The sequence below is a fragment of the Pipistrellus kuhlii genome, unplaced genomic scaffold (genome assembly GCF_014108245.1).
Source record: "Pipistrellus kuhlii isolate mPipKuh1 unplaced genomic scaffold, mPipKuh1.p scaffold_m20_p_7, whole genome shotgun sequence".
NCBI classification, from domain to species: domain Eukaryota; kingdom Metazoa; phylum Chordata; class Mammalia; order Chiroptera; family Vespertilionidae; genus Pipistrellus; species Pipistrellus kuhlii.
The window spans coordinates 29281764-29308424 of record NW_023425573.1 but is presented as its reverse complement, the minus strand read 5'-3'; the positions used below and the strand labels follow the sequence as shown (position 1 = coordinate 29308424).

Sequence of the window (26661 nt, the reverse complement as noted above, 5' to 3'; positions counted from 1 at the left end):
TTTATGCCTCTCGTCTGTTAGTTAAGTCCATTTTCTTTTTATAAATTGCAAGTCTGGGTCTCTCTGGCCAATATTTGACATCAAAGGCAGGAGAGTTCAGGTCCATGCTCACCCTCCCTACCTCTGTGAACAACCTGTCAGGGACATTTGCTGACCTCCTCCTGGCCTTTGACCCTGAGGGCTGGAATTGGTTCAGGGCTGGAACGCGAAGGTCAGCTCAGACTTCAGTTTCGCAGGCTCTGATGGTGAGAGACGGGGCCAGGAAGCACTAATCATTCCCAGAAGAAGAAACAGGGATGGCCCTGCCAGTGTTGCTCAGTGGTTAAGTATGGGCCCATGCATCAAGAGGTCACAGATCCATTCCCAGTCTGGGCACATGCCCGGGTTGGGAGCTCGATCCTCAGAAGGGAAGCATGTAGGAGGCAGTGAAAGAAATTGTTTCTATCTCATCAATCAATCTCTCTCTCTCTCTCTCTCTCTCTCTCTCTCTCTCTCTCTCTCTCTCCCCCCCCCCCCCCCGGCTCTCTCTCTCTCTCTAAAAAAAAAAAAAAAAAAAAAAAACATATTAAGAAAAAAGAAAGAGAAAGAGCAGGGACCGGTTTGGCTCAGTGGATAGAGCTTCGGCCTGCGGACTGAAAGTTCCCGGGTCCAATTCCTGTCAAGGGCATGTACCTTGGTTGTGGGCACACCCCCAGTAGGGGGTGTGCAAGAGGCAGCTGATCGATGATTCTCTCATCGATGTTTCTAACTCTCTATCCCTCTCTCTTCCTCTCTGTGAAAAATCAATAAAATATATTTTTTTAAAAAGAAAAAAGAAAGAAGCAGCGACACCTGGAGCTACCTCTCCACTGAAATCCTAATCCTAATGACCTACGCCAATACTTGGGTGAGCGATGCTGTCTTAACCAGGGCCTCCCTCAGGGGATAGAAACTTGAGCAGCTTCCTTTGTGCTGACAGTAGACCTATGGCCACCAAGAGGAGTGCCCTGAACAATGAATTGTTCACGGTGGGAGTGTTTACACCACAGAAATGGTAAAGGCAACACCTTACACGGGCTGCATGTTTCCCCCTTCAGAGAGGTCGCTTGGTAACCTTTTACTCACACACCACTAGGAGTCATCTTGAGAAATGATGAGAACCAATCCCTGGTGTCCTTGCCAAGACATTGAGTCCTAAATCACAGCTGAGGGTCCCTTGTCCATGAATTCTCCCATAGCTCCCAATCTAGCCTTACAGTTGCTCCTGCAACACTTCGAAGATCCCCATCATGTGTGTGCCTCAGGCCCTGCTGGCACACATTGGGCCAGGCCTGCAGTTCCTTAGGTGTGCAGGCTGGCCCTTACCTGAGCAGGGCTTACACTCTCTGCTCCACTTGTGCTGAGGCCTGACCTAGTCACAGGCCTGGAATTAAAGAGAGGTGCTGAGGGGGGTCTTGAGGAGGACAAGCATCATCTGGCTGCTCCACGCGAGGCATTCAGCAAGGACAATCTGTTCTCTGGCAAGGGGGAGGCGATTGCTTCTGCCTCCTAGGAGCCTCCTGAGAAATTGGGGCTTTGAAATGTTCAGCTCCTCTACTTGGTTGCCCACATTCATGGCCTCCTGACCTTGACATAAAGGACCTGTCAAGGCTGTGACTTTGGTCTCTCCTCTGTAGCCCTGAAATCAGTGTAGGCCTGATTTCAGAGAATCTGCCCGGGGTCCGTAGGAGAATGAGTCTGCTGAGCTGCCACGAGGCCCCCGGCCTGCAGAGGATGCCTGAAGTTGACAGTCAACTGTGCTGAGCCTCTCCTTTTCCTTTCTCAAGGTCTCTACCACTTTTCCATTAATAATATCATGACCATTGTTCCCCACTGGTGGGACCCCACACCTACTTGCCCTCTGCCTGTGCCCCATTATAACTGAGCACCGGTGATGACTTCAATAATAACTACCGTATGCCACGTGGGTCACCAGGGGTCAGCAAGCTCTTTCTGTAAAGGGCCAGGTAGTAAAATAACTTAGGTTTTGTGGCCTTGTGTGATCTCTGTGGCATAGTCTTTGGATTTTTTTTTTTTAACTACTCTTTCTCTTTAAAATTGTATAAACCATTCTTAGCTCAAGGGCTATACAAAAATAAACCATGGCTGGACCCCGGTTACTACAACCCCACTTACCACTAGCAATGGGACCCCTATGACCTTGAGACAAGTGGGAAGTTCAATTCCAAAATGAATCCCTGATGGCCCGCTTTCTAGAGCCAATTTCAGCAGCTGAGTCCTAGTCTGGGTGCCCGAGAAACCAGCCTGAGGACAGGCATGAGGATTAATGCTTTCTCAGGAGAGGCAATCCCAGGCAAAAATCCCAGGGGGAAAGGGAGAGAAAAAACAATGAGGCTATCTGTGCTGGCCTCTGAGTCCCAATGAGCCCCATGAGATGAACCATGTAATGAACCAGACACCCAGCCCCCTGGAACCTCTCTGGACTGGCTGCATGGAAAACCAGACCTTGGGCTTTTGCCCACTTTGGCTCTTTCCTGCCTTTCACTGGTTAAGTATAAGGCCTGCTCCATGCCCACGGAGGGGTATGGGAAGAACCCAACAGCATTTATGACTGTGACAGCCTCTTGGGCTCTGAAGTCCAGCAAGCCCGGGACTGTCTGGGATCCCTCATTTTCAGCATGCATGGACTGGAGCACAGTCCTGGTGATCCCCAGGAGGGAACAGTGGGGACAGGGCCTCATTCTGCTGATGAAGGATTCAAACAGGGTGAAGAGGACTAGTCCTGCAGGGGGGACCCTGGAGCCACAAGAGTTCCCTTCAGGAATCCACCCAGTATTGCCAGGATCTGGTGAGCTAGCTCTCCAGCTTCACCTCTCGAGTCCTCCAGAGGGACAAGAATCTGGGCAGGGTGGACCACAGCGGTAAGAGGAACAGGCTCTGATCTCCAGAAAGCCCCTGGTCCCAGGCTTCAGCTTGTCCCCCGGTTTCACAATCTACTTTCACCATCTCCCCATCTGGCATCGCTTCCCCACAGTAGTTCCATCACCAGGGCTGCCACGGGGCCTTTGTCCTGCTTCTTGGTCTACCAGCCTTCCTGACCTAGGACTTGGCAAACAGTCATTTTCCTCTCAATGCCCTTTGCTCCCAAGCCACAGCCACACAGTTTGGGAGGGAGGCAGGGCTTCCCTGTCTTTGCTCCCCTCTCCTGGCTCAGGCAGAGGTTTGGGAGGACTGTTCCGTGCCCAGGAGTGCCTCCCATCTGGAGGAGCCATGCCAAGGACATCACCATCGTGCAGGGCCCCACTAACATGGAATTTCTCAGTGTTTGCTGAGTTCAGAGCATCTCATCAGGGGTCTCTCTGGATTCCCACAAGCTATCTCAGGTGCCCGTAGCTTGTGTCCTCATTTATGCTCAGGGTCTCAGGGAACTCCTCTGGCATAGGTATACTGTATTCCCTTGAGCACCCATCCCAATACTCAGGCAGGAATGCCAGCCAGCCCAGACTGTTGACTTTGCAATCGGAGTCCTGGGTTGGCCCCCTCCACCTGCCACTTGCTCTGCTCAGCAGCATGGATGTTGCCCCACACTGGAAGCCTTTCTGAGAGTCCAGGATGCTGGTGGTGGCAATGCCAGAAGGAGCCGCCCTCTCCTCCAAGCGCCCCTATACTCCCACCTACACGTGGTCCTCCCCCTGCAGCATGGGGCAGCAGTAGCCTCCTAGGACCAGGGCTAGCATCTCCTTTTCCCTCTTAGGATTCAATCTTTTGAGCAGGGGGGGTGACACACAGCAGCTTTCCCTCCTAAGTCTCCCCAAGTCTCCTTCACAATGGGACTAGTGTCCCAAGGCCACTGCAGCCCATAGTTACTTGGGCTCCTGCCTTTGCAACTCAACCAGGCTACCTGTCACCACCCCGAGAGGAGATGCCGTGCACCCACAGAAGTCCAGTCAAACCCCTTTGTTGCTTCAAAAAAAACTTTAGACTGGAGACAAGTGTTTTCCCCATATTGGCCTCCAAGAGAAGCTGGTGAGCAAGGACCAGCACTGCAGGGAACAGGCGGTGAGGCAGAGATTCAGACAGAATGCAGGGGCTCTGCCAGTCCAGCAGAGCCGCTGTGAGCCCCAGAGGCTGCACGCACGAATGGTGGGTGGTGGCCCACCAGGACTGCACCTCTGGCGGCCCCACCCATGGGCCTCTGTGAATTTGAAAGGGAGTTGAGAGGGTGCAGGGAGCACTGGCCAGCCACGCACACGTAGCAGATGGGCGGGGAGAAAGAGAATGTTCTGGGGACAAGAAGGACTTTGGACTTTAGTCACCTCATTCCCAGGCTCTGCAGGGGTGGGGCGGTGAGGGTAGCTGAGGTCATTCTGCAGACAAAGGTTGTCTTTTCTCGATGACATAGGCACAGTCCCACAGAGTTCCTTACTACACAGTGACATCGAGGGTGTCTTTACAAAGGGGAGAGGGATCTGGACACAGGCCACACAGATGTATGAGGGTTAAATAAGAAAGCTCCCGAAAAGTGATGAGCGTGATGCTTTCCAGGGTAAGGGCACCCTGAGGTCCATGTCCACCAATGAACCCCAGTTCCTAGAGGATCAGATACCCTGATGGGGACGGGCCTTATTGGCTCCCAGATCCTGACACGGCCCCGGACATCCAGGATTGGGGGTGTCAGCTGGGCTATCGCCTAAGCACCAGCACCAGCAATGCTGACAGAACAAAGCGGAGGTGACAGCCTTGGGGGTACACAGCAGGCAGAATGTGACAGGGCAACAGACTGCAGGGGCCTGCCCAGTCCAGGTCCATGACCTCAGAGACCAGCTGGATAATACACCAGCTGATGAAACAGCCTCTGATCTCCGAAGGAAGAGTCACCTCGGACATGGGGGTCACCTTGGACATGGGGGTCACCTTGGACATGGGGGTCACCTTGGACATGGGGGTCACCTCAGACATGGAGAGCCTTGCTGGCAAGCTGCCTTTCCTTGGCCCCCCAGGACAGGGAGGGGGATGGTGGCCCGGAAACTGGGAAGGGGCTCAAGCTGCCAGAGACCAGAGAAGCTGACCCAAACATTGACCCTCAAGTCCTGATGCAAAGATCTGACCAACTCAACCTACCCACTGCCACCCATCTCCCTCGCCAAGGGGCACGGCTCTCATCTCAGTTCAGTCCTTGGCTTTTCGTTTAATGGCCTCAGGACCAGGAAGTTTGAAGTTTATCCCTATCTTAAGTGACACAACAGCAAACAGGTTTTTGGCTCCAGTTAAAATAATGCCTTTTATCTGGAAAACTGATAATAAGAGAAGTTGGTTGTTAATCCTCAGCTGAGGATATTTTCAAAAAATGCATTTTTTATTGATTTCAGAGAAAAATGGAGAGGACGATAGAAATATCAATGATGAGAGAGAATCATTGATCAGCTGCCTCCTGCACACTCCCTACTGGGGATGGAACCCACAAACCAGGCATGTTCCCTGACTGGGAATCGAACCATGACCTCCTGGTTCATGTGTCAACACACATGCACTGAGCCATGCCAGCCAGACTCCATTGATTTTTAGAGAGAGTGGAAGCGGGGGAGACAAAGAGAGGGAAACAACCATTTGAGAGAGACTCATTGATTGATTGCCAGCCACATGAGCCCTGGCCAGGCCTGGCAGCGATTTTTAAATTCATTTTTTTAAGATTCAGTAATGAAGTACCAGTAAGCAAGTCTCTACAGAATGCAGCATAGTAGAGACAAAGTTGTGCGATTTAAGTTCTTTGCAGACCAGCAAATATAGATTAGATTTATTGGGGGAAATATCTTAAAAGAGTAATTGCCATGGATTAAAAGCCCTTTGTACCAATGATTTTATAAAAAGGCTCTTGGCAAACTCTCAAAGAAAAATATTGTCTCTAGCCAAGACCGGTTTGGCTCAGTGGATGCGTCGGCCTGTGGACTGAAAGGTCCCGGGTTCGATTCTGGTCAAGGGCATGTACATTGGTTGTGGGCACATCCCCGATGGGGGTTGTGCAGGAGGCAACTGGTTGATGATTCTCTCATCAATGTTTCTAACTCTCTGTCCCTCTCTCTTCCTCTCTGTAAAAAAGTCAATAAAATATATATTTTTTAAAAAAACTGTCTCTATATGACAAAGGGCAGCTATTTAAAACACACATACACACACACACACAAAAAAAAAACAACAACAAAAACACACACACACACACACACACAAAACTGAGCACCCGAAACTAATATCATTCTCCATAATGAAATTTTGAGCATGTTCCCCTCCCACCAGGAAGAGAACAAGGATGCCTACGCGCACCACCTCTACTGGACACAGTACTAGCGGTCCCAGTCTGTGCCATCACACTGTGCTGTCCAGATGTCTTACAAAGGGTCAATGGAGAGATGGCTAAGTGGCACTCCGCAGAGACCTGTTCAGAGTGTCTTCTCCAGGGGTAGGGAATTGGGGGGGCGGGGGGAGAATGATGGAGGCTGTTCACTGCTGATGCTTCAACCTTGACCTCCTGGGGAAGACCTATAACCACATATAACACCCACTTATCTCCTCAAAACAAAGAACAGCCTTCCCTGCATCTACATTTAGTTAAAAACAAAAAAACAAATAAAAAGACTTTCCAATAAATTTGCCTTCTCTATACTGCTCCATAGACCACTTCATGACAGATACATCAGCTCTCTGTGTACTGTCTGATCTAGGGCCTTCCTATGAGGGATAGATGGGCCTGATCTCACGGGTGTCTGCAACCACTGGAAACAGCTGCTCATCTCTGTGGGCCCTGCCAGGAGCTGCCACTGTCTCCAGCCTACAGCAGTTGGGTTGAGCAGCTACGTACCAGAACCAGGCATGAAGAAAACTGAGGTCCGAGTCAGGCATTCTCATCACCAAAGTCCCTGGACCCAGGAAGGGGGGCTCTGGGTCCAGAGGACCAGAAAGATTGCCAGTGTCCTTCCACCTCCTTAGATATACTGACCCTTCCCTGTTTACAGATATAATTCTCTTCCCAGCCCCCTGTCTTTGCCACCCCAGCCCATGTCCTTGCTTGCTGGCCCACAAATGATGTGATTGGGAGAAGAGGAAGCAATGACCAGCACAATGCCTGTCCTATAATAGCTGCCCAGAAAACAGCTGGCTGACTGCATAAGCGAATCAGAGAGCCAGTGAGTGGCCTGGCAAGGGCATGGAGATGCAGTGTAGAGGAGCCCTGCAGGCAGGGCCCAGGCCTGGGTGGGCAGGGCCAACTTAGGCCAGACCCACTGGAAGAAATAGGGTGGTGGGAACGGCCCTAGGACTGGAGCAGGGCAGCGTTTGGCTAGGAGAAAGGGGGAAGGCTGAGACTGGAGCCCAGCCCCTTCCAGAACAGCATTCCTCAGGCAGCTGGAGACCTGGCTCCCCACCCCAGCCCCAGGCTTCCTTCTTGTCAGCCTGCCTCCCCTGAGGCCAAGAGCAATTTGCCTGGCCTACAGTTCTGGGCTAGAGGTGACCGCTAATCCCAGTATGTTTCCAGATCAGTGCATGATGATCAAGAAAGTATTTGTCCTCCCTTCCTCCCCGCAACCTGGATGCCCCAACACACACTCACCACCTCGTTCAGTGGAAATGGCACCCCTGGACTTGGCCTGGTCCTGGAGTCTGCACCTCTCAGCCTTCTTCTGTTGGAGCTGGTATGGAGGCTTCTGCTCCTGGCTGTCCTGTTTTCCCGGGACTGCCTCTGAACTGCCTCATCACTCCTACATTGCAAACTCCTGACAAGCAAAGGATCCAATGAGTTGTATATTTGCACCTTCCTCACCCCACCCCCCGCCCGCCCACGCATCCCCCCCCTCCCCCGCCACCACCACCCCCAACACACACACCCAGGTATCAACAAATATCCGTGCAGTAAATGAAAGTTTCTATAACAAGATGAAGAAACTAGTTCTGGGAACACTGAACATAGATTGTTTTCTGAGGAGTTATAGAAGCTCACGACATTTAATTTCTAAAAAATTTATTTCAGTATTTTAAATATCAAAATAGAAAAGGCTAAGTTTAGGGTGGAAATGCAACATTAGGCTGCAGTCTGACTATGAAACAAGACCTAGGAAAGTTGAGCAGCAGGAGAATCTCTGTGTGGATGAGCTGTCTGTTTATACTTGTTTCCAGAACAATGGAGCTCACCATTGACGTCAATGATTGGGAAGAGACAAAAGGGCTTGTGGGTGTGTTACTGCAGCTGGGCCTGGATTTGCTTGCGTGCGTGTGTGCGTGTGCGTGTGCGTGTGCGTGTGCGTGTGTGTGTGTGTGTGAGAGAGAGAGAGAGAGAGAGGATGGGGGTGGAGCAGGAAGTCTGTTCAGGTTTCAATGTTAGAGAAATAGGAGGAGGGGACAGTCTCACAGTGAAGTGTGGGCTTCACAGCAGACCTCCCAGGGCCTACATAGGAGGAAGGCTTGTCCCAATGAACTTTGTATTTGCCCTAGTTTGCATCTATGTCTGATCAAGTTGCATACACACCTTATCACGGAGAGGGAAAGAAGTGGTAAGAATTCCTGAATGTGGGTTTGGCTGCAGGAACTGGCAGCTTGGTTTGCCTGCAGGCTATCAGATCATAATTCTCCCTTCCCTTCCATCCCTGGTCCTCAGGAGAGGCCAAGGAGAACAGGCACGTGGAGGGAGATGCTGCAGGTCCCAGCTTGTCCCAGCTTCTTGGACAATTAAGTTCCCCTTCAGCTCTTCAGAGCCCTGACAGCCTTGCCTCTCTGATCAGACGCTGTATTTCAGAGCCTGTTGCCTTGGAGCCTGCATTCTGTGTCAAGTCGTACAGGTAAGCTTCTGCTCTCTACTGGGTCACTATCCTGACACTTTAGACAGAAGCTGGGGGCTTAACATGCTCCAAACAGTGTTTCACTCTTTTTTTTTTTAAATACATTTTATTGATTTTTTTTTTTACTGAGAGGAAGAAAGAGGGATAGCGAGTTAATGAGAGAGAAACATCCATCAGCTGCCTCCTGTACACACACACACACACACACACACACACATCCCTCTGGGGATATGCCCGCAACCAAGGTACCTGCCCCGGACCGGAACCGAACCCGGGATCCTTCAGTCTGCAGGCCGGCGCTCTATCCACTGAGCCAAACCGGCCAGGGCCTCACTCACTCTTCCAAGTGCTGCCTCCATCATGGAGCCTCTGGGATAATTCCCGCCCTGGTTAGTTTATGATCACTATACCCAATTCAGTATTTGACTAAATTCCCTTTACAATGGACGGTGCCTAATGACGTGGGGATGCAGGGACAACATCATTTCATTCGTACCTTCCATAGTAAAAATGATCCTATTTCCGGAACCAAAAATTGAGACACAAGGTCTAAAAACTAAGAAAGGCCTCTTGGAAGTGGGCAAGAAGTTCTGGAAGATCTGGGACCTAAGTGGCCTGGGTGGGCGTGCTCCGGGAGCTCTAGCAGGACCGCCAGATCTCGGTCTTTACCGAAGCTCCAGCGCCTAGCGGCGAATGAATGAGAAAGTCAATGAATGCGAATGTGTGAATGAAAGATGTCCTCAGGGAGTTTCCCGCGGCCGCTGGGGACGCGCCTCTGGCCTGTCGCTGAAGGTGGTAGCCTCCCGGGGCCTGCACTTCAGCGAGGGATCGCCGGCCGGCCGGCTGGAACAAGGTGCGGAGGAGCCTGTTTCCTCCCCCCATCCCGCGGTGGTACGCGCCACTCCGCGCTCCGGGAGCTGGGGACGCGAGCTGTCTTGAATGGAAGACACCGAGGCCGGAAGTGGAAGGGACCACTCGGGAGGACGAGAAGGGGGGCAAGAGAGCGCCGCGTCTTCATTGAGGAACCTACGCGGTGAACATGGAGTTCCATGTGCGTCTTATGTAAAAAGAGCGACGGGCACCGCGGCCAATGGGTGTGCGGCGCACGCAGGCCAGCCCCCCTGGTATGCAAATGAAGAGTCATCGCGACCAATGGGGGGCGCCGGGGGAGGGCGCAGCGCTCGAGGTCACGTTTTCCACTATGTGACAGCGGTAAGCCGGCGGCGGCGAAGGCGGGCTGTGCGGCGGTTGCACGCTGCTCACTACGCGCTGCTCTCCGCGGCTGCGACAGTGGGCGCCAGTTCGGCGGACGGACGCGCAGACCGACCGGCGTACAAGCGAGGACGCGGCTCCGCGGTAAGTGCGCGGCGGGGAGGATCAATGCCAGGTTAGGGCGACCACAGTCGTCCGGACGCCGGCTCCCTGGTTACGTAACCGCCGCCGCCGAGCCGGCGCGGCCTCGGGCGGGCGGGTCTGGGGTACCGGCGGGCCGCCTCCGAGGGACGGCGGCGATTCCGCCAGCCCAGAGAAGCTCGATCCCAGAGCTTCCTGGGCCATTTGATTGCTTCTTGGCTTGAAACTGGCTTGGGGTGCGTGATGGGTACTGTTATCCCCATTTTGCAGATCAAGAAACAGGTTCAGAGAGGTTATGCAACTTGTCTAAGGTCACGCACGGAGCTGCTGTGATCACCACACCGGCCTGTCCTTCTCTAGATGATTTTTCTTTTATGAAACCTCCCACGCCCAAAGTGGAGAGGGCCAGAAAGGTGAAGGCAACCAACGGTCAGTGCAGCTGCCTCTGGGAACACGAAGGGCCCCTTCGGAAGCTGGCTTCCTGCTCTGAGACCAGAGAGCCAAGTCTCCAGCTAGGGAAAGGCCACTAGTGGGCCTGGGAACCCTGTGAGCAGAAAGGCCTCACCTCATGTTTACTCCCTATGCCCACCCTGAACTTCCCTGCCTTTATTCTCTCTCCCCAGTTTGGGTAGAAGAGAGGGTCCCACTGTGATACATCAGTCACTCCATCCTTCTTGCTGTCCCTTTGGCTGCCAAATCCCAGACATAGGCCGAGGGGGCAGGTGGCAGCCTGCTAAACTCTCCAGGAAGGCCAGGATAAGGGATGACAACCTGGTTGCCACGGTTTCCGTAACCCACGCAAAGAAACCAGTTTGGGAAGCTGATTCATACTCAAAGAACAATGAAGCCAGCAGGTACCCTGGAAATGATCTAGGGTAACCCCTTGGCTTGACAGATGAGGCCACGGGAGCCCAGATTCCTGGGGGGCACAGGCACTAGGGTAGCGAGTTCCCTGGGCCAGGCCTGAGCTCAGGGTATCTGCAGGGTCATGCGCTGGGTCAGGTTGAGCTTCTGAGGTTCCATGAAGGCCTAAAGTTGGATACTGACTCCCTGAGAGAGCTGGAATTTGGAAGGAGGGGCCTCAGATCCCCAAGTGTTAAGAACCCTAGCAGCATGGCAGAGGCCCCCATGAGTACCTCTCACCTCCCCCATCTGACACAGCAGGGCACTGGCTTCCCTGGCTGCAAATGGGAGATGCCCCTACCCTTACCCAGGGTTTCACTAGGAAGGGAACAGGACTCTACCTGAGGCTTTAATTGGCCATTGAGTGTTTAAATACAAGGCTAATTACATTTTTATAAGATGCGTGGGTAAAATGGGAAAAGGACTCCTTTTTAAGTGGCAGCTATGTGATAAGCCAACACAGGGGTGCTATCGTGGGTGTCTGCAGTTATCTGTCACCATCCTCCTCCTGTGACTCACGGCACAGCACTAAGGCAGCCCTGGCTTTCTGTGGGGACTGGATGCTGGGAGCCCTGCTGCCAGCTGCTGCTGGGTGACTCAGCTCCCTTCTGGGACTCAGTTTCCTTCTCTCTAAGAGGGGCTCAGGCCTGTTTCAATGTCTAGGCTTTTGGATCCTTCACACTCTAAGGATGACTTTCCCAGGCACCTACACAGATTTTGACAGTCTTGCTTTCAGGCCACATAAGGTTACTCTGTAAAAGCACATCCCCTGTGAGGCATGTTTGCCTGCTTAGAAGGAAATAGGAAAGTTTCCTTTCATTTGTACTATTTCTGATGCACACACTTAACTTTTAGAAAAATCCTGGCAAGCACACCTCTGTGTTTGAATGATGATGTAACTTCTCTGGGCCTCAGCAAACCACAGGCTCTGTCAGGTCATTGAGTGCCTGGCAGGGCCTCTCAGCATTTAGTCAAAAGAAAGAGTGACGCCGAAAACTACGTCTTACGCAAAACTCACTGGAAACACACAACCCCAAAGCTATGCAGATGCTCTGTGCCCCTCCCTTGCAGACGCTGGCCCACCTGCGGACCCGGTCGGGGACCTGCAGGTCCTGACAGGGGCCTCTGTCAGCTCTTTATGCTTCTTTGTGCACATCTGTAACAAGTTTGTTATTGTGTTTCCAAGTACTAGTGCAAATCAGAAGCAGTAAGTGACCAGGTGAGCAGCCACCGGCTGTGGGCAGGAGTCCAGGCCACTGGCAGTTCTGAAGGCAGAGGGGCTCCTAGTGCTCTTCTGCCTGGGGTGACAGAGGAGAGTAAGAACAGCTGGTGTTCACAGGCACTAGGATAGCTGGTTCCCTGAGTGCCACAGCTGGAAAGCTGGCACTTTTGCGTTGTTGTTTTAAATCTGTGCTGCTCCGTGTTTGGGGTGTCACCAGGCAGAGCTCAACGTGTGGAGGTGTCCAGTGAGGCCAGGACGTGTGTCTCCCCAGCCTTCTTCCCCTCCATATTTGGACACTGCAGTCACATTTTCCTCAGTTACCCAGCTGTTGCCATGGAGAGCACCGTGTTTGTTTAGCAGGACAAACATTTTCTTCAGATTACAGCAGGCTGGCCTCGGGGACTTGGCTCCTACCAGGAAGACGCAAACGTATTATAAATCTTGGGTTGTAAAATACCGCCAGCTTGTGGACACGGAACACAGGCTGTGAGATCCTGTTACATAAAGCGCAAAGGCAGGCAGGACTGATCAGGCTGGGAGAAGTCAGACTGGTGGTGGGTGATCAGGGTTGGGTGGTGGCTCGAGGATTACCAGGGGTATCTGGGGGGCTGGGGACACGGGTGCTCAGTTAGTGGACATATATCAAGCTGTGGCCTTACGATTTGGGACTTTTATGCATGTATTTATACTTTCATTTCAAAAAGTCAATTGCCTTAAGAGATTGAGCTGATTTCTGACTTCCACAAGGAAATGAACTTCCCCTTAGGCTCAAGGCTATTGAATGAGAGCAGCCTTTATCTGTCCTGGGGTGGCCATGGTGGGTGGAACTGGGGCCCAGGCTATGCTTTTGTTCCCTTTTTAATTTTTTACTATTTATTATGGAATCTCTTAATATATGACAGTAGAGAGGATAGTGTAATGAATCCCCATGAACCCATCAGTCAGCTTCAAAGAGTTATGCCCTGGCCCCCTCCTTCCATCCCCACCTCTTCCCCCTCCTGTATTATTGTGAAACCCATCGCAGACTATGGCCTCATTGCAGACTGCAGTTTCTAACGGTTCTCTGTTCGGCAGAGGCAGCCCTTGCCACTAGAGGTTTGATCAAATGACTCAAGTCAAGGCCTGAGCTTAGCCCCTTTCCTTGGGCCTGACTGTTCTCCAGGGACAGAGCCGGTGTGTAGATATCTGTGAAGGGGGCAGCAAAGGAACCTCGAGGCGCAGGTGTGCAGGCCCTACCTTCCCTGTCAGCCCCTTTCCTTCCTGGGCCCCTGGCACCCTGGCCCATGAGCACCAACCCCAGGGCTGGAAACCCAGCTTTCCCGGGGCTCCCCAGGGCTTGGGCAGTGCTGGCATGAGCAGGTGCTCCATAAATGTTTGTGGAAGGCAGGAGGCAAAGTCTGATTTGATGGGCACATTGGTTTTGCCAATTTGGCAATTTGAGGTTGGTCCGTTAGAGCTGTCAATGCTGAGCGATGCATTTTCTGGAATGATGAAGTTTGGGATGATTTCGTTTGGTTTGTTGTTTCACATTTTTGCATGCTTGCTTGACCCTCTGCAAAAAAGATTGTCTTCCACCTAAGGTAATCATGTGACTCCTACTCAGTGAGCCCTACTCAGTCTCCCAGGGCCAGGACCATGAAAGCCAGGAGCTCCTGTAAGGAGCTAAGCGAAGCCCTCAGGGCGAGGTGGAAGCAAAGTGTGTGATGCTCTTTCCTGGGGATGTCTGTATGCCTGGGGTGGGGCCAGGTGAACTCTTAGTCCTTTGCATACAAGCCAGAGATAGCTCTCCTGGCAATGAAATATCTCCTTTTACTTCATTTTTTTTTCTTAAATATATTTCTATTTATTTCAGAGAGGAAAGGGGAGAAAGAGAGACAGAAACATCAATGATGGGAGAGAATCATTGACTGGCTACCTCCTGCACACCCCCTACTGGGGATTGAGCACACAACCCAGGCATGTGCCCTTGACCAGAATTGAACGGGGGACCCTTCAGTCCACAGGTTAACGCTTTATCCACTGAGCCAAACCAGCTAAGGCTGAAATAGCTCCTTTTAAACAAATTATTTCTGTTACAAACGTGTCTGTGTTCCCATCGTAATGGACAGTGATGATGAAAGCTAGCCTCTGTTGGACACTGACTGCATCCCAGACACCTTGCACGGGCTGCATCCTTTCACCCTCCCAGCAGCCAGTAGGAGGCAGATGAGGAAACAGGGATAGGGAAGGAAAGTCAGAAAGTGGGGGATCCACTGAAGCCCCCACCACCCAGGAGCTGCTCATGCAGCCACTCAGCTTTCATAATTCACTCAGCAAGAAAGGACTGGCTGCTTGTCTGAGGAGGACTGCAGGATGACATAGGAGGTGTCCAGGAAGTTTGGTGGGCAGCCCCTTGGCAACTCTACTGACCCATAGCAAGAGCCCTCTGAGAGATCTTGCTTCCACCTTGCCCATGCCCTGCAACCCTGTTAAAGTATGAGTCACATCTTGCATAGAACTCTCCAGCAGTTCCCCATTTCACTCAGAATAAAGCCGGAGTCCAGGTTCTGCCACTTTGATGTGCAGATCTGGCTTTGATCTAATATCACCCTCCTCTTGCCTTGCCTTCTGCTCCAGACTCAGCTATCTTCTTCAAACTCCCTGCCTCAGGACCTTTACACTTGCTGTCCCTGCCTAAAATATTCTTCCTTCTGAGGAGCTATAAACATGTGCAGTCACTATGGAAAACTGTGTGGAGGTCCTTCACAAAATTAAAAATAAAACTACCATAAGACCTTATGATCTCACTTCTGAGCATCTAATTGAAGAAATTGAAAACACTAATTTGAAAAGATATATGCACTCCTATTTTCATTACATTATTATTTACAGTTTATAAGATGTGGAAGAAACGTCATTGGTAAATAAGTGACTGAAGAAGATGTGATGTAATACCTTAACCAATAAAGAATTTTAAAAAAGAAAAAAAAAATCTTCCTCCAGCATCCAGCTAACCTGCTCTGTCACTCTGTTTAGTCTGTCTTCGTTCAGGTTCTTTTAAAAGCAAAGTCCAGGTAGAGGGTAGATGCAATCCCAGGGCAGCCATGGTGAGGGAAAGGGAAATGAAGAGGAAAAGGCAGGACTCACACACGTGATGATGTCCTAATGATGAGGCCCTGCTTCACGGACACCCAGCATACCACTCAGCCCCTGGAGATCTCATCGGCAAGACTATAAAAAAAAAAGACACAAAGGAAAAGAGAGGAAAGGAAAGGACAGACAGCTTCAGAATGCTCCAATCAATGGAGAATGGAGAGAGCACTTAGCTGCTGACCTCTTCCACTGACCAGTCCCAGGTGGCCAAAGTTCACCCCAGGGAGTGTGATTGCCCTTGGGTCCAAATGCAAATTAAGTCACATCTGTCTGTCCTTACAAGTGCTTCTGTGGTTCCTAGTCGTTTCCCAGATAAATTATTTGTAATTTATATGTAAGCTCCTCTCTGGCCTCCCTCCCTTCTGCACCTTCTTCACCTACCTGTTTCCGCACTCCACTTGCATCCCCTTGATCAAACAATGGAAATGCCTGCAGTGCCTGGAACACATGTGCTCCCCCCCTGCTCTGCCCTCATCAGAGGGTAACACCCGCTCCTCACAGCCTCACCCCTCTATCACCTGGGGAGATCCCAGACAACCTGTAGGGCCCAAGGCCCTGCCAGCCACTCAGTGGGAACCTGTGTATTTCCCAAAGTTCCCACATGCTGACCGTGATCATCAATGCTCTTGTTGCCTTCTGACGAGGCCATCCGCAGCTTGCCATGTCAGGGGGCTGCCTAATTCAGCTGCCTTCCTAATTCATGGCAGGTGGGAGGCACCACAGAGAACTGGAGACCGGTGAATAAGAACAAATAAAAATACCCATGAGATACCTGTGGATGACCCTGACTACTACCCCCTCACCTGGAAAAATATGGAGAAAGACCCTGATGAGACAGCCACGGAAAGGCTGCATTCTCTCTGGCTGACATTTCTCTCATTTTCCAGCTTCTTCAGGAGCCAACATGAATGAATTTGCCCCCAACCCCAGTAGCCCCACCAAGGAACCCACGGAGCCCACATCCAGTGGGGCCTTGCTCCAGGAGGATGTCGACATGAGCAGTGGCTCAAGTGGAAATGAGACCAACGAGAACTGCTCCACAGGGCGGGACTCGCAGGGCAGTGACTGTGACCACAGTGGCAAGGAGCTGGGGATGCTGGTGGAGCCCCCTGATTCTCAAGAGAGGTAGGGGAGCCAGGGCCCGTGGAGGCAAGGCCCTTGTTTGTTTTTCCAGGGTCTCATTCTGTTGTAATCTGATTGCTTTACCATTTTTAAATCATGATCAACTTTTTTCAGATTTTTGAAAATATTGTTAACTTATAATAACTAAAATATACTAGGGTTTGTCCTTCCTAATGATACCACTTGGCAATTGAAGATCCGGTTGCCAACAGGTCGGTAGTGCATAATGAGATCTTAGGAGGTGGCGTGTCAGGTAACCTCACCTGCAGCTGAGTGCTTTGTAGAAAATGAACTTGCTCCTTTAGCACTGGCTCTTCATCTCCTAATACCTAGTTTTCCTGGTCTCTGAGGTTTCATGTTTCAGTTTTACTTTAACCTCATGTTTCTTACTGTGGTGTGATCTAGCCTGTTATCGCTGATTAGATGGGGAGCTGTGGATGGAACAGTCTCTGAGTTCTCTCTTTGTTTCTTGTCCTTATAGTCCAAGTGCCTACAGCCTGATACTGGCGAAGTCTGAACACAACCCATCTACAAGCGGCTGCAGGTAAGGCCAATTAGAACCCCTTTGACTTAGAATCTTTGAAGAAACCAAAAGATTTGTCCTTGGAGTTTGGGTTTGGGGGATATGTGACTTGTTTTAGGCTTCTTCTGGAATCTATTGGTCTGCATTGTGAACCCAGCTGTGCCCTTCCAGACAGGACTGTTCCTGCGGGCTGCCTGGAGCTCCCCACCCCCATGTTGCTCTGGGTCTATTGCTCCTCCAGCTCTATCCAAGCAGACTTTGTCTGCATCTGAGATCTGTTCACCCTGTTAGGTATTTGTAACAAGTGTATCCTTAGTTTCCTATCCAGACACTTTCATATCTCACTGGAGCAACAGCCAGCTCTTAGTCCTGGGCTTGAGGTCACTTTGCCGTTGTAGACACCTGATGTCATCATTTTCTCTACACACATCCATCTCCTTCAGCAGGTGCCCACCTGCCCTGCCTTCCCCTGTCTCTGCTCCTTAAATTTGAAGGTCCTTCTATAAATCTCCTCTCCTCTTGGCGGGGGTCTTCCTACAATTATCATTCATGTTTATACCAGGAAGCTACTGCTGTCCTCTGTATTCTCCACCAGTTCATCATCATCTAGCTGAGGCAGACAAGGAAGGCCCAGCTCAACCATCAGTCTGCTCAGCCAGACTCTGAGGGTCGACCAGCAGGCCTTGCTGGGCACAGCCTGGCTCTCACTCGTGGGGGGAAAGCCAGCTGGAGGATGTCTGACCCATTCACTTGCATTTAAGCCGTGGTTCTCAACCACGGGCGAATCGTCTGCCCCAAGAGACATGTTTGGTTGTCACAGCTGGCGGGGTGCTGCTGGTCTCCAGTAATTGTTAACCTAAAAGTAAACGCCACAGTGAGAGGCAACAAGCATTTATTTGAGGTAAAAAAGAACAGCTATTTAGGATGTACTGATTCAGGCAGAAATCCAAATAGTGTTCCAATTAGGAGGCAAAAGCAAGGGGTGTTTATGAGAAAGGGGAGGGGAGCAATTACATCCATAGAAGGAAGGCATTTCTGTAGTGCAAATAAGGTAACATAGTGACACTTATTTTAAACACTGCTTTTAATTTTCAGTTTGGCAGCTAAAATATCTGCTTTCCTGTTACTTTTGTGACCAGTTCCTGGGGACACAATGTTGCCCTGTTTTAACACTCCAAAGTTTTGAGGAGTAGGACTACAAGGCAGCTTGCTTGGAAATGGCAGTTCCAACTCCATTTTAAAGTGCCCCCATTTATGTTATTTTTCACATGGGTGAGGCTTACCATCCTGCAGGCACCTCAGAGAACTATGGGCCAAGATGTCCTAGTGCCCGGTTGAGAAATGGACCAGATGGACATCTCTTCAGAAAAGGGCCCCAGAAAGCTAACGTCTGATCTTTTTCACTCTGTAGTAGTGAGCAGTCTGCCAAAGCCAACACGCACAAGGAGCTGATCAGAACGCTCAAGGAGCTGAAGGTCCACCTCCCCACAGACAAGAAGGCCAAGGGGAAAGCCAGCACGTTGGCGACCTTGAAGTATGCCCTGAGGAGCGTGAAGCAGGTGAAAGGTATGCCTGCCTCATTTGTTTGTTCCAACCTGTAGAAGTAAGTTTCCAATCCCAAGTTACAGCTTGGACTGTGTTGGCTTTCAAAATGCAATCCTGACATAGAAGAAAGAAACTTAGGAGTCTTGTGGAGCTGCCACAATTGAAAACCTCAGTTCACTGGAAGCTGTCTATTGCATTTGACTGTTAGAGGAAAAAATAAAGTGGGTAGAAAGCCAGTTGATAACAGAAACCTATTTACAACATAAACCTTCAGTGCTGTGGGCTGGGTCAGGTCATGGTGAGGACAGTGCAGCATCTTCCAGGCTCTGGCTGGAGTGGGTGACCACTGAGGGCCCGGTGATGTGGGCAGCTCAGAGTGGAATTAAAGTGAAACATCCCACAGTGGTTAGCTGAGGACTTGCCCCTCCTTTAAAAGAAAGCACGAAGGGAACCCAGAGGTGGGTGGGTTTAACAAAGCTCATCCTTGAAAGACAATATCTTAGAGCTGCTTCATACAAAACCCCTGGCTCTTTACTTCTTTTTGTTTTAAATATGTTTTTGTTTATTTTTAGAGAGAGAGGAAGAGAGAAGGATAGAGAGATAGAAACATAGATAAGAGAGAAACATGATCAATTGGCTGCCTTCTATACTCCCTATATTGGGAATTGGGCCCACAACCCAGGCATGTGCCCTGACCGGGAATCGAACCAGTGACCTCTTGGTTCATAGGTTGAAACTCAACTATTAAGCCACACCTTAATTTCTAAAAACACGTGAGTTTCAGTAGTGGTGGTCTTTGGGCCAGGAAGGCAGGCAGGGCAGAGTGCCGCCTTCCATCACAGGTGCATGGTAACAGGACCTCCGAAATCCAGCCTTCATCCATGTGGGCATGTTTGGATTTTTATCATTAGACTAGAGGCATGAAATTTGTGCATGGGGTGGGGGTTGGGGGTCCCTCAGCCTGGCCTACACCCTCTGCAATCTGGGACCCCTCTCACAATCTGGGACTGATGGCTCCTAACCACTCGCCTGCCTGATCACCCCTAAATGCCTCTGCTTGCTGGCCTGATCACCCCCTAACTGCTCCCCTGTGGGCCTGGTCACCCCCTAACTACCCCCTTGCCAGCCTGGTTGCCCCCTAACTGTCCAGAAGGAACTCGGACATCTGGAAGATGTCCAGTCGACCGGGTCTAATTAGCATATTACTCTTTTATTAGTATAGAAGTATAGATGGCAGCATATGACCACTTTTAGCGCTGGTTGGTGGATTAGAGAAAGGCTTTTATCTGAGGACACATTGCAGGAACCTTCATAGATGCAGGAATCTATGAGCAAACACTGCAAACCCTAAATGTTAGCTCACTGGGCTCAGACACTTTCCATTTCAATCAACTTCAAGCCCAAGTATCTGCGTTCACTTGCTCCTGCCACCAGACTTTCACTGGGCAGACACCTCATGTCCTGGGTCTCAGGTCAGCTTGGTGCCTCTGCCTCCAGGCCAGGATCCTGTGCTCAGGGTCATCTCAGAATGGCTTAGCTATACAGTTAGTCATGAGGTCCTCATAGCCTGGCCTCTCAGTCTGCTGCTGGGAAACGGGATGAGAACTTGGAGAATTCTTAAATGTCCTCAGTGCCTCAGAGAAACAGAAGTCTTGGGGCAGGTATGCATGTGTGCAGTCTTGATCTTGCAACCGGGGCCACTCCATGGACCCTTGTCCTTACAGTGAAACCTCACGGGAGGCAGAGCAGGGGTGCCCAGCCATCCTGCATAGAAATGATGACATTGCATCATAATTAACAACCTCGCTGGGAAAGTGAGCTTTAGGTGGAACTCTGTGGCCTTGCTATTTAAGATAACGTGTATTTATTGTTTACAAAGTTCTGTAACCATAGGCCTTCTGATTTTCACAGAAATGCCCAGATTTCTGTTTTTTTCTTTGTCTTTCTGTGGTTTGTTCTCTCAGTGCCCAGGAGAGTCTCCTAGCCCACTTTTCATGAGAAAAGTGAGTTAGGAGTTGCCTCTTAATCTCTCCCGCAGCCAATGAGGAGTATTACCAGCTGCTCATGTCCAGCAAGAAGCACAGCTGCGGCCCCAACGTGCCCTCCTACACCATAGAGGAGATCCAGAGCGCCACCTCCGAGGTCATTATGAAGAGCACGGTGAGTGTCTCCTGTTGGGAGTCCTCCTTCGGTGAGCTGGTGACCGCCGGGCCGGGGGCTTAATGGCAGCAGAGTTTGGAATTTTAGGAAGTGAGTTCAGACCTTAGAAAAAGAATGTAGTCAGTGTTTCAGAAGTCCTGGTGCAGATGTCTCCCAGACCCTGTGCTCTCCTGGCCACTCCACCCCGCACCTCACGTGTGGGAGAGTGACCCCTCCTTGACCAAGCACAGTGTACTTCAGGGTGAGGACACACCAGGGGCAATTGGTTCACTCTTCATGGGGGGTGCCCTGGGATTAAACTCAGCTTCATGAGACTCCAAACCTCATGCATTTTTTTTTTTTTTAAATCTTCCCTTGAGGATATTTTCCATTGATTTTTAGAGAGAGTGAAAGGGAGGGGAAGAGACAGAAAACTCGATGTGAGAGAGACATAGCAATTGGTTGCCTCCTGCACCAGAGCCAGGGAACGAGCCTGCACTGCGGTACGTCCTTGACCAGGATCCAACCTGGGACCCTTTAGTCCACAGCCTGGCACTCTATCTACTGCGCCAGACTGCCTAGGGCCAAACCTGATGCATTTTAAAGAAGCTGGTAAAGGTGGGGCCCTTGGAGGTGTGGGGACAGGAAGCAAGTTGGCCGTGCCCTGAGCCCCCATTTCTCAGATAACAGAGAGCACCACATTTCTCAAAGCTGTCTGAGAACTTGGCTCCCATTCCTCACCTTCCTCCAGTACTTCCCCCACCACCACCAGTCCTTAGCTCAAGAGCTCCAGAGCCCTGCAGCCCCCAGACGTTCCCTGGCACCCCAGGAGAGGGACACCCCAGCTTGGTTTCCCTCTCAATTCAGAAGCCAAGTGCTCTGTAGCCAAGATTACTCAGTGGATGGCACCCGTGGGAATCTGCACCCTGGGTTCCTTTTGGCAGTGGAGCCCCGATTTGATTGTGTGTGGACCCCAGTATATATGAGGGGAAATAGAGCTATTCTGGTCAGGAGGAGGGTCCCAGAGGCCTTTCCTGACCTTCCTGCCCCTTTCCTGTCACCCAGGTATGTCCCCTCTGCCCATTCTGACCGAGGATGTTCTTCCTCTCCAGGACATGTTTGCTGTAGCTGTGTCCCTGGTCACAGGGAAGATCCGGTACATCTCCAACCAAGTGGCCTCCATCTTCCACTGTAAGAGAGACACCTTTCACGATGCGAAGTTTGTGGAGTTCTTGGCGCCCCATGATGTTAGCCTGTTCCACAGCTCCACCACGCCTTACAAGCTTCCTCCGTGGAGTGTCTGCAGTGGGACAGGTGAGGGAAGGGAGCGCCGCCCACCTCACCTTTGCCTGAGACCAGCACAGCCGTGGTGGCCTCTGTCCAAGGGGAGAGATCAGAAGTTGTTCAGAATAAATTTAGAGAGGAAAAATTGTATTTTCATGAATTTCAGAGAGGGAGAAAACATCTCAGAGGCTTGTAGGACATTTTAGGCATTTTAGAAATGAAGTTCTGAGAAACTGGAGTCTGAGGTGAGTCTGTGGTGGGGGGAGGGCCCCGGCGCATCTGGGGGCATCAGACCCCTGGCTGTAAGCTCTGGAATGTGCCACGCTCATGATATATTTCATTTTAGTCAGAACTGGGATAAAAGCTCTCTAAGGCTTTGCTTTGAGCTCTGGCAGGTTTGTGTCACATCGTGGCTCTGATTCTGGTGCTGTCTTTAGGAGGACACAGTGCTCTCTATACCTCGTTGTGTCATTGGATGGGTGACTGTGGGCTTTTCTTTTAGATTCTTTCACTCAAGAATGCATGGAGGAGAAATCTTTCTTCTGCCGTGTCAGGTAAGCTCAGTTACTGGTCTTCCTAAACTTGAAATGGCTCAACCATTTCACACTGAGCACCTGGTGAGAAGTGCAGGAGGCCCAGGTGTCTCCCACAAGTCCCTGCTCCACGACAGGCAGTTAGGGCCACGAGCCTGTCTGTGTCCCATCTTTGGAGTGAGGGCCTTAAAGCACTCATATTTCTAAAAAAGTGAGTGAAAAGAAAGCACGTGGTCAGAGCTGCATTTTAAATGTTCACAAGGGGTTAAGAAGCCTGGTCAACAGTGGGGTGATTTCAACCAGTCCTCACTGAGGATGTCGGCCCGAGGAGCCGGGACTTGCTCCATCACCTTGAAATGGGTCAGGGGCCTTCCCGGTGGAAGTGTGTATCCTGGGGTCCTTGAGGACCCCAAAAGTATATGCAGCCTTTGGTTCGAGTGTATATTTTTTTAAGTTCATTTTTCAGGGGAGAGCCCCGTAGCTTTCCCAATGGGCTTTTAGCCTAAAACGGGGTGACCAGATAAGCCTCCAGCTGCAGTGTCAGGGGTGACCACTGGTCAGAGAGTGGTGCCCTCACTGTTGGAGCAGCATCTCTTTCCCTAATTAAAACTCAAACTGCCCTAGAGATGGCTCAAAGATCTCTCAATGCTCAGGGCTGATGACTGTGACTTACCCTGTGACGTCATCGGAAATCTGAGGAGCCAGGTGGTGGGCCCAGCTTTTCAAGGGGGAGAAGGTACAGACAACAGGCCAAGGACAGCCCATCCAACTACCAGTATGCTGGGGTAGGATGGGAGGGCATCTTTACAACAAACAAAGGGATTGCTGAGATGACAGCCAGCTGTGGGGGAGGGGACCAGCAATAAGGGATGGTTCCTTCTGTCATAACTCCACCCTCTAATGGCACCCTCCTCTTCAGCTTTGGGAAGAACCATGAAGATGAGATCCACTACCACCCGTTCCGTATGACGCCTTACCTGGTCAAGGTGCCGGAGCAGCAGGGCGCTGAGAGCCAGCTGTGCTGTGTGCTGCTGGCAGAGAGGGTGCACTCCGGCTATGAAGGTGACAGCCAGGCCCAGGCCAGCCAAGGGCTCCTCTGGTCCCTCACTTACTCCTCTGGCTCAGATGTAATGTCTGTAAAGTAGACTCCGGCCCAGCCTCCCCCAGCATGTCCCTCGAGACTCAGCACACCCGCCTTTGCCTCCTGACCCTCCTGGGACACTGCCACACCACCTCCCATGCAGTTAAAGGGTCTGTGCCAACATCTCACTGTGACCGTGGGTGCCTTTCTCCTTCCCCACCCACTGCCTTCCATCCATGCAGTGAGAACAGCCCTGACAGTCTGGGCCCAAGTCCCTCCCATCCTTGTGTACACCCAGGCCTCGGCTGAAGTGCAGGGGCACCAGCTCTTCCTCAGAACCCCAAGCCATCCCCTCTTACCTTCCACTGAGTCTGCCGTCCTCCTGACACCAGGCTCCTGTGGACAGTTGGCCCCTTAACCCCATGTTGCTCCTAGTGCCCCCCTCCTCATCGCTACCTACAGAAATTCAGTCTCTATATCAGGCTTATCTCGCCAAGTGTCCTTTCCTGGTCCTGCCAGCTCCTCAGGCCACCCCCCAAATTACCAAATCTGGGTTCTTTAAGCATCCTGATCATGTCCTCCCAACAAGCTGTGGCATAGTCTCGTCCTGGCCACAGCACTGTGGCAACTCAGCAAATCCCCAGGTCAGCACCTCTGAAAGCAAAGAATCTATGACCTGCTCTCAGTGGTTAGTGATGTCTTTTTTTAAAAGGCATTTCATTAAATGGTATAAATGTTTTAGGTAAGTGGCTTGCTTTTAAATATTTGAAAAAAAAAAAATGGGTTCTTGCATATAGGATATTGTCTTCCAAATAGTTCATGAAGATTTATAGCGTTACTTACATTCCAGCAAGTTATTCGCCCATAAGGTCAGTTGCCATCAAGAATGAATCATTTGGAATTTGGAATGTTTTGTCCATGAATTTGGAAGTTGAGGAAAGTTCTCCATATGACTTCCTTTATGCAAATTATCTTTGCCCATCTTAGAAACTGAAGTCCCAATACATTGACGTTTGCACAAGTTTCAGTCCGAATTCTTAACTCATTTTTAAAAAATTTGTTCCACTCATCTTGTTGGATCTTAAAATCTTGACCATGGCCCTACAGCAGCAGGAGTTTCTGAGAAGCCTGTGCGTAGCGTGTGGTTTTGTAAACGGAAAGTCCTGGCTTTCCTGAGCAGGACTGGCCCACAGAGCCGGGGCCGGCTAGGGCTCTCAGGCTGCTGTCAGAGCCCCATCACTGAACAAAGTGCATGGTTTTCTAGTAGTTGTCATATAACTACAAAATGTGTGCATTTCTCAGAATCAGACATCTGAGCAAAATTCTATTCTTTCAGCCCCTAGAATTCCTCCGGAAAAGAGAATTTTTACGACCACACATACACCCAATTGTTTGTTCCAGGACATAGACGAAAGGTAAGCCCCGTGTGCTGTCCTCCTGCCATGCCTTGTGCTCACTCTTGTCTCAGAACCAGTGCTGCATCCCCAGGCCCGCAGGTTCCCTCACTAGACATTTAGTGTTCTGTCGTTGTCGTGGTAATTACTTCATCACTAAGGAAAGCTTAATGAATGTTCATGGTTTTGACAGTGAAGCTGTTAAGCTAAAGCTAAGCCTGCATGTTATGTGTGGTAATCAACAAAAGCATTTGAGTATGTTTAAGCAATAAGATAATTGTGGAATTACACTAAAAACCTCCTGAGATACAAAGACTGTAAATGAGGCTATCAGGGGAGCTGGTAGTTGTTCTAAGACTGTTTAAACTGGTTTCACGGTTAGACAAGTGGGGTGGTGTGCCTGGAACAGGTGCACATCAAAGGGCGGGTCCCAGCACAAGTACACCTGCCAGCCTGTGTGTCACCTGCATGATCTGTCCAGAGCCCCTTTGTGAGTATGCCAGCCAGGATGCTGCAGCCCCTGGGAGCACTGACATCTGTGGGTTCGCTGCATTAGGCCAGAGCCCTGGTGTGCCTTCCTCCAGCTCCTTCTGCACAGAAAATGCTCCAGGGGAGGAATTGCTCTGAAGACACATGAGAAGTAGACTGAGAAGAGCCAGCATGCTGAGCTTTCTGAATTGGGCCAAGGTTACCTCCACAGACACCATCGAGAGTTAGGTCCTCTCCACTGCCCACCCCTGGGCACAAACCTTGGGGCCTCCTGGGAAAATTCTGCTCTCAGGTGGCCTGGGATCAGCAGCCTCCAGCTCCGGGCTGCTCAGGTGCATGCTGCCCACCACCTGTGGCAGAATGGCTGCAAGGAGTGTTCCAGGCACAGGTTCCTGGGCCCCACCAGCCCTGCTCAACCAGGATCTCAGAGGGTGGGACTGGGAGCTGAATTTGTGAGACAACCTCAACATAATTTTTATTCCTCCAAAAATCTAAGAACTTCTATCTGCAACCCACCCCAGGAGTCTACTTAACTCCCATGCAGAAGGGTTGGCAAGCAGGCGCACACAGTCTGCACAGCCTTCCTCAGCAAAGCCGCCTCCTCCCCCTCCCCCTCATCTCTCTTCCTCCTCCCCCTCTTCCTTCTCTTCCACTTCCTCCCCCTCTTCCTCCTTTCCTCCTCTTCCTCTTCCCTCCTCCTCCCCTTTCTCCTTCTCTTCCCCCCTCACTCCTGGCCAGGCCTAGAACTGGTAGGACGCCAAGAACATTCTGTACATCCGGCCAAAGGAAAACACAAGGCCCAAGGGAGTTCCCCACCACAGGGAACGGGGAGGCCTCTCTCTAAGACTCAAAGGAGAATGTCCTTCCACATGAGCAGAAGAGTTTGGAAAACATCTGTGGGATGCAAAACACTGCCCGAGGAGAGGAAGGCTGAGGTTGCAGCTCAGAAGAGGGGAGAGCAGCCAAGCTGCAGAGGCCACTGGACAGCAGAGGGGGCGGGACTCTGAGAAGACTGACACAAACCGTTTCTCGGAAAACAAACTAACAGCTTCTACAAGATCAGTGGGCACTGAGGGCAGGTGACACCCAGGGAAGCCACAATAAATAAGGAGTAGGTATCGTGACCAAAGTAACAGGAGC

At 51.0% G+C, this 26661-nt stretch overlaps 1 protein-coding gene across 13 annotated transcripts in view; it reads left to right on the top strand.

Annotated features, from left to right (window-relative positions):
- Nucleotides 1-9997: 9997 nt before the first annotated feature.
- PER2 (period circadian regulator 2) overlaps nt 9998-26661 on the top strand; it is a 31933-nt gene continuing 15269 nt past the window's right edge. For 4 of the 13 annotated variants that reach the window (XM_045575775.1, XM_036422190.2, XM_036422185.2 and 1 more), the window contains exons 1-9: nt 10000-10157; nt 16299-16536; nt 17015-17077; nt 18468-18622; nt 20640-20761; nt 21853-22054; nt 22527-22578; nt 23477-23619; nt 24975-25053. In XM_045575775.1, the coding sequence (XP_045431731.1) occupies nt 16316-16536; nt 17015-17077; nt 18468-18622; nt 20640-20761; nt 21853-22054; nt 22527-22578; nt 23477-23619; nt 24975-25053 (1037 nt within the window). In that variant the 5' untranslated portion in view covers nt 10000-10157; nt 16299-16315. The other 9 variants (XM_036422195.2, XM_036422189.2, XM_045575773.1 and 6 more) reach the window with 9 other exon arrangements.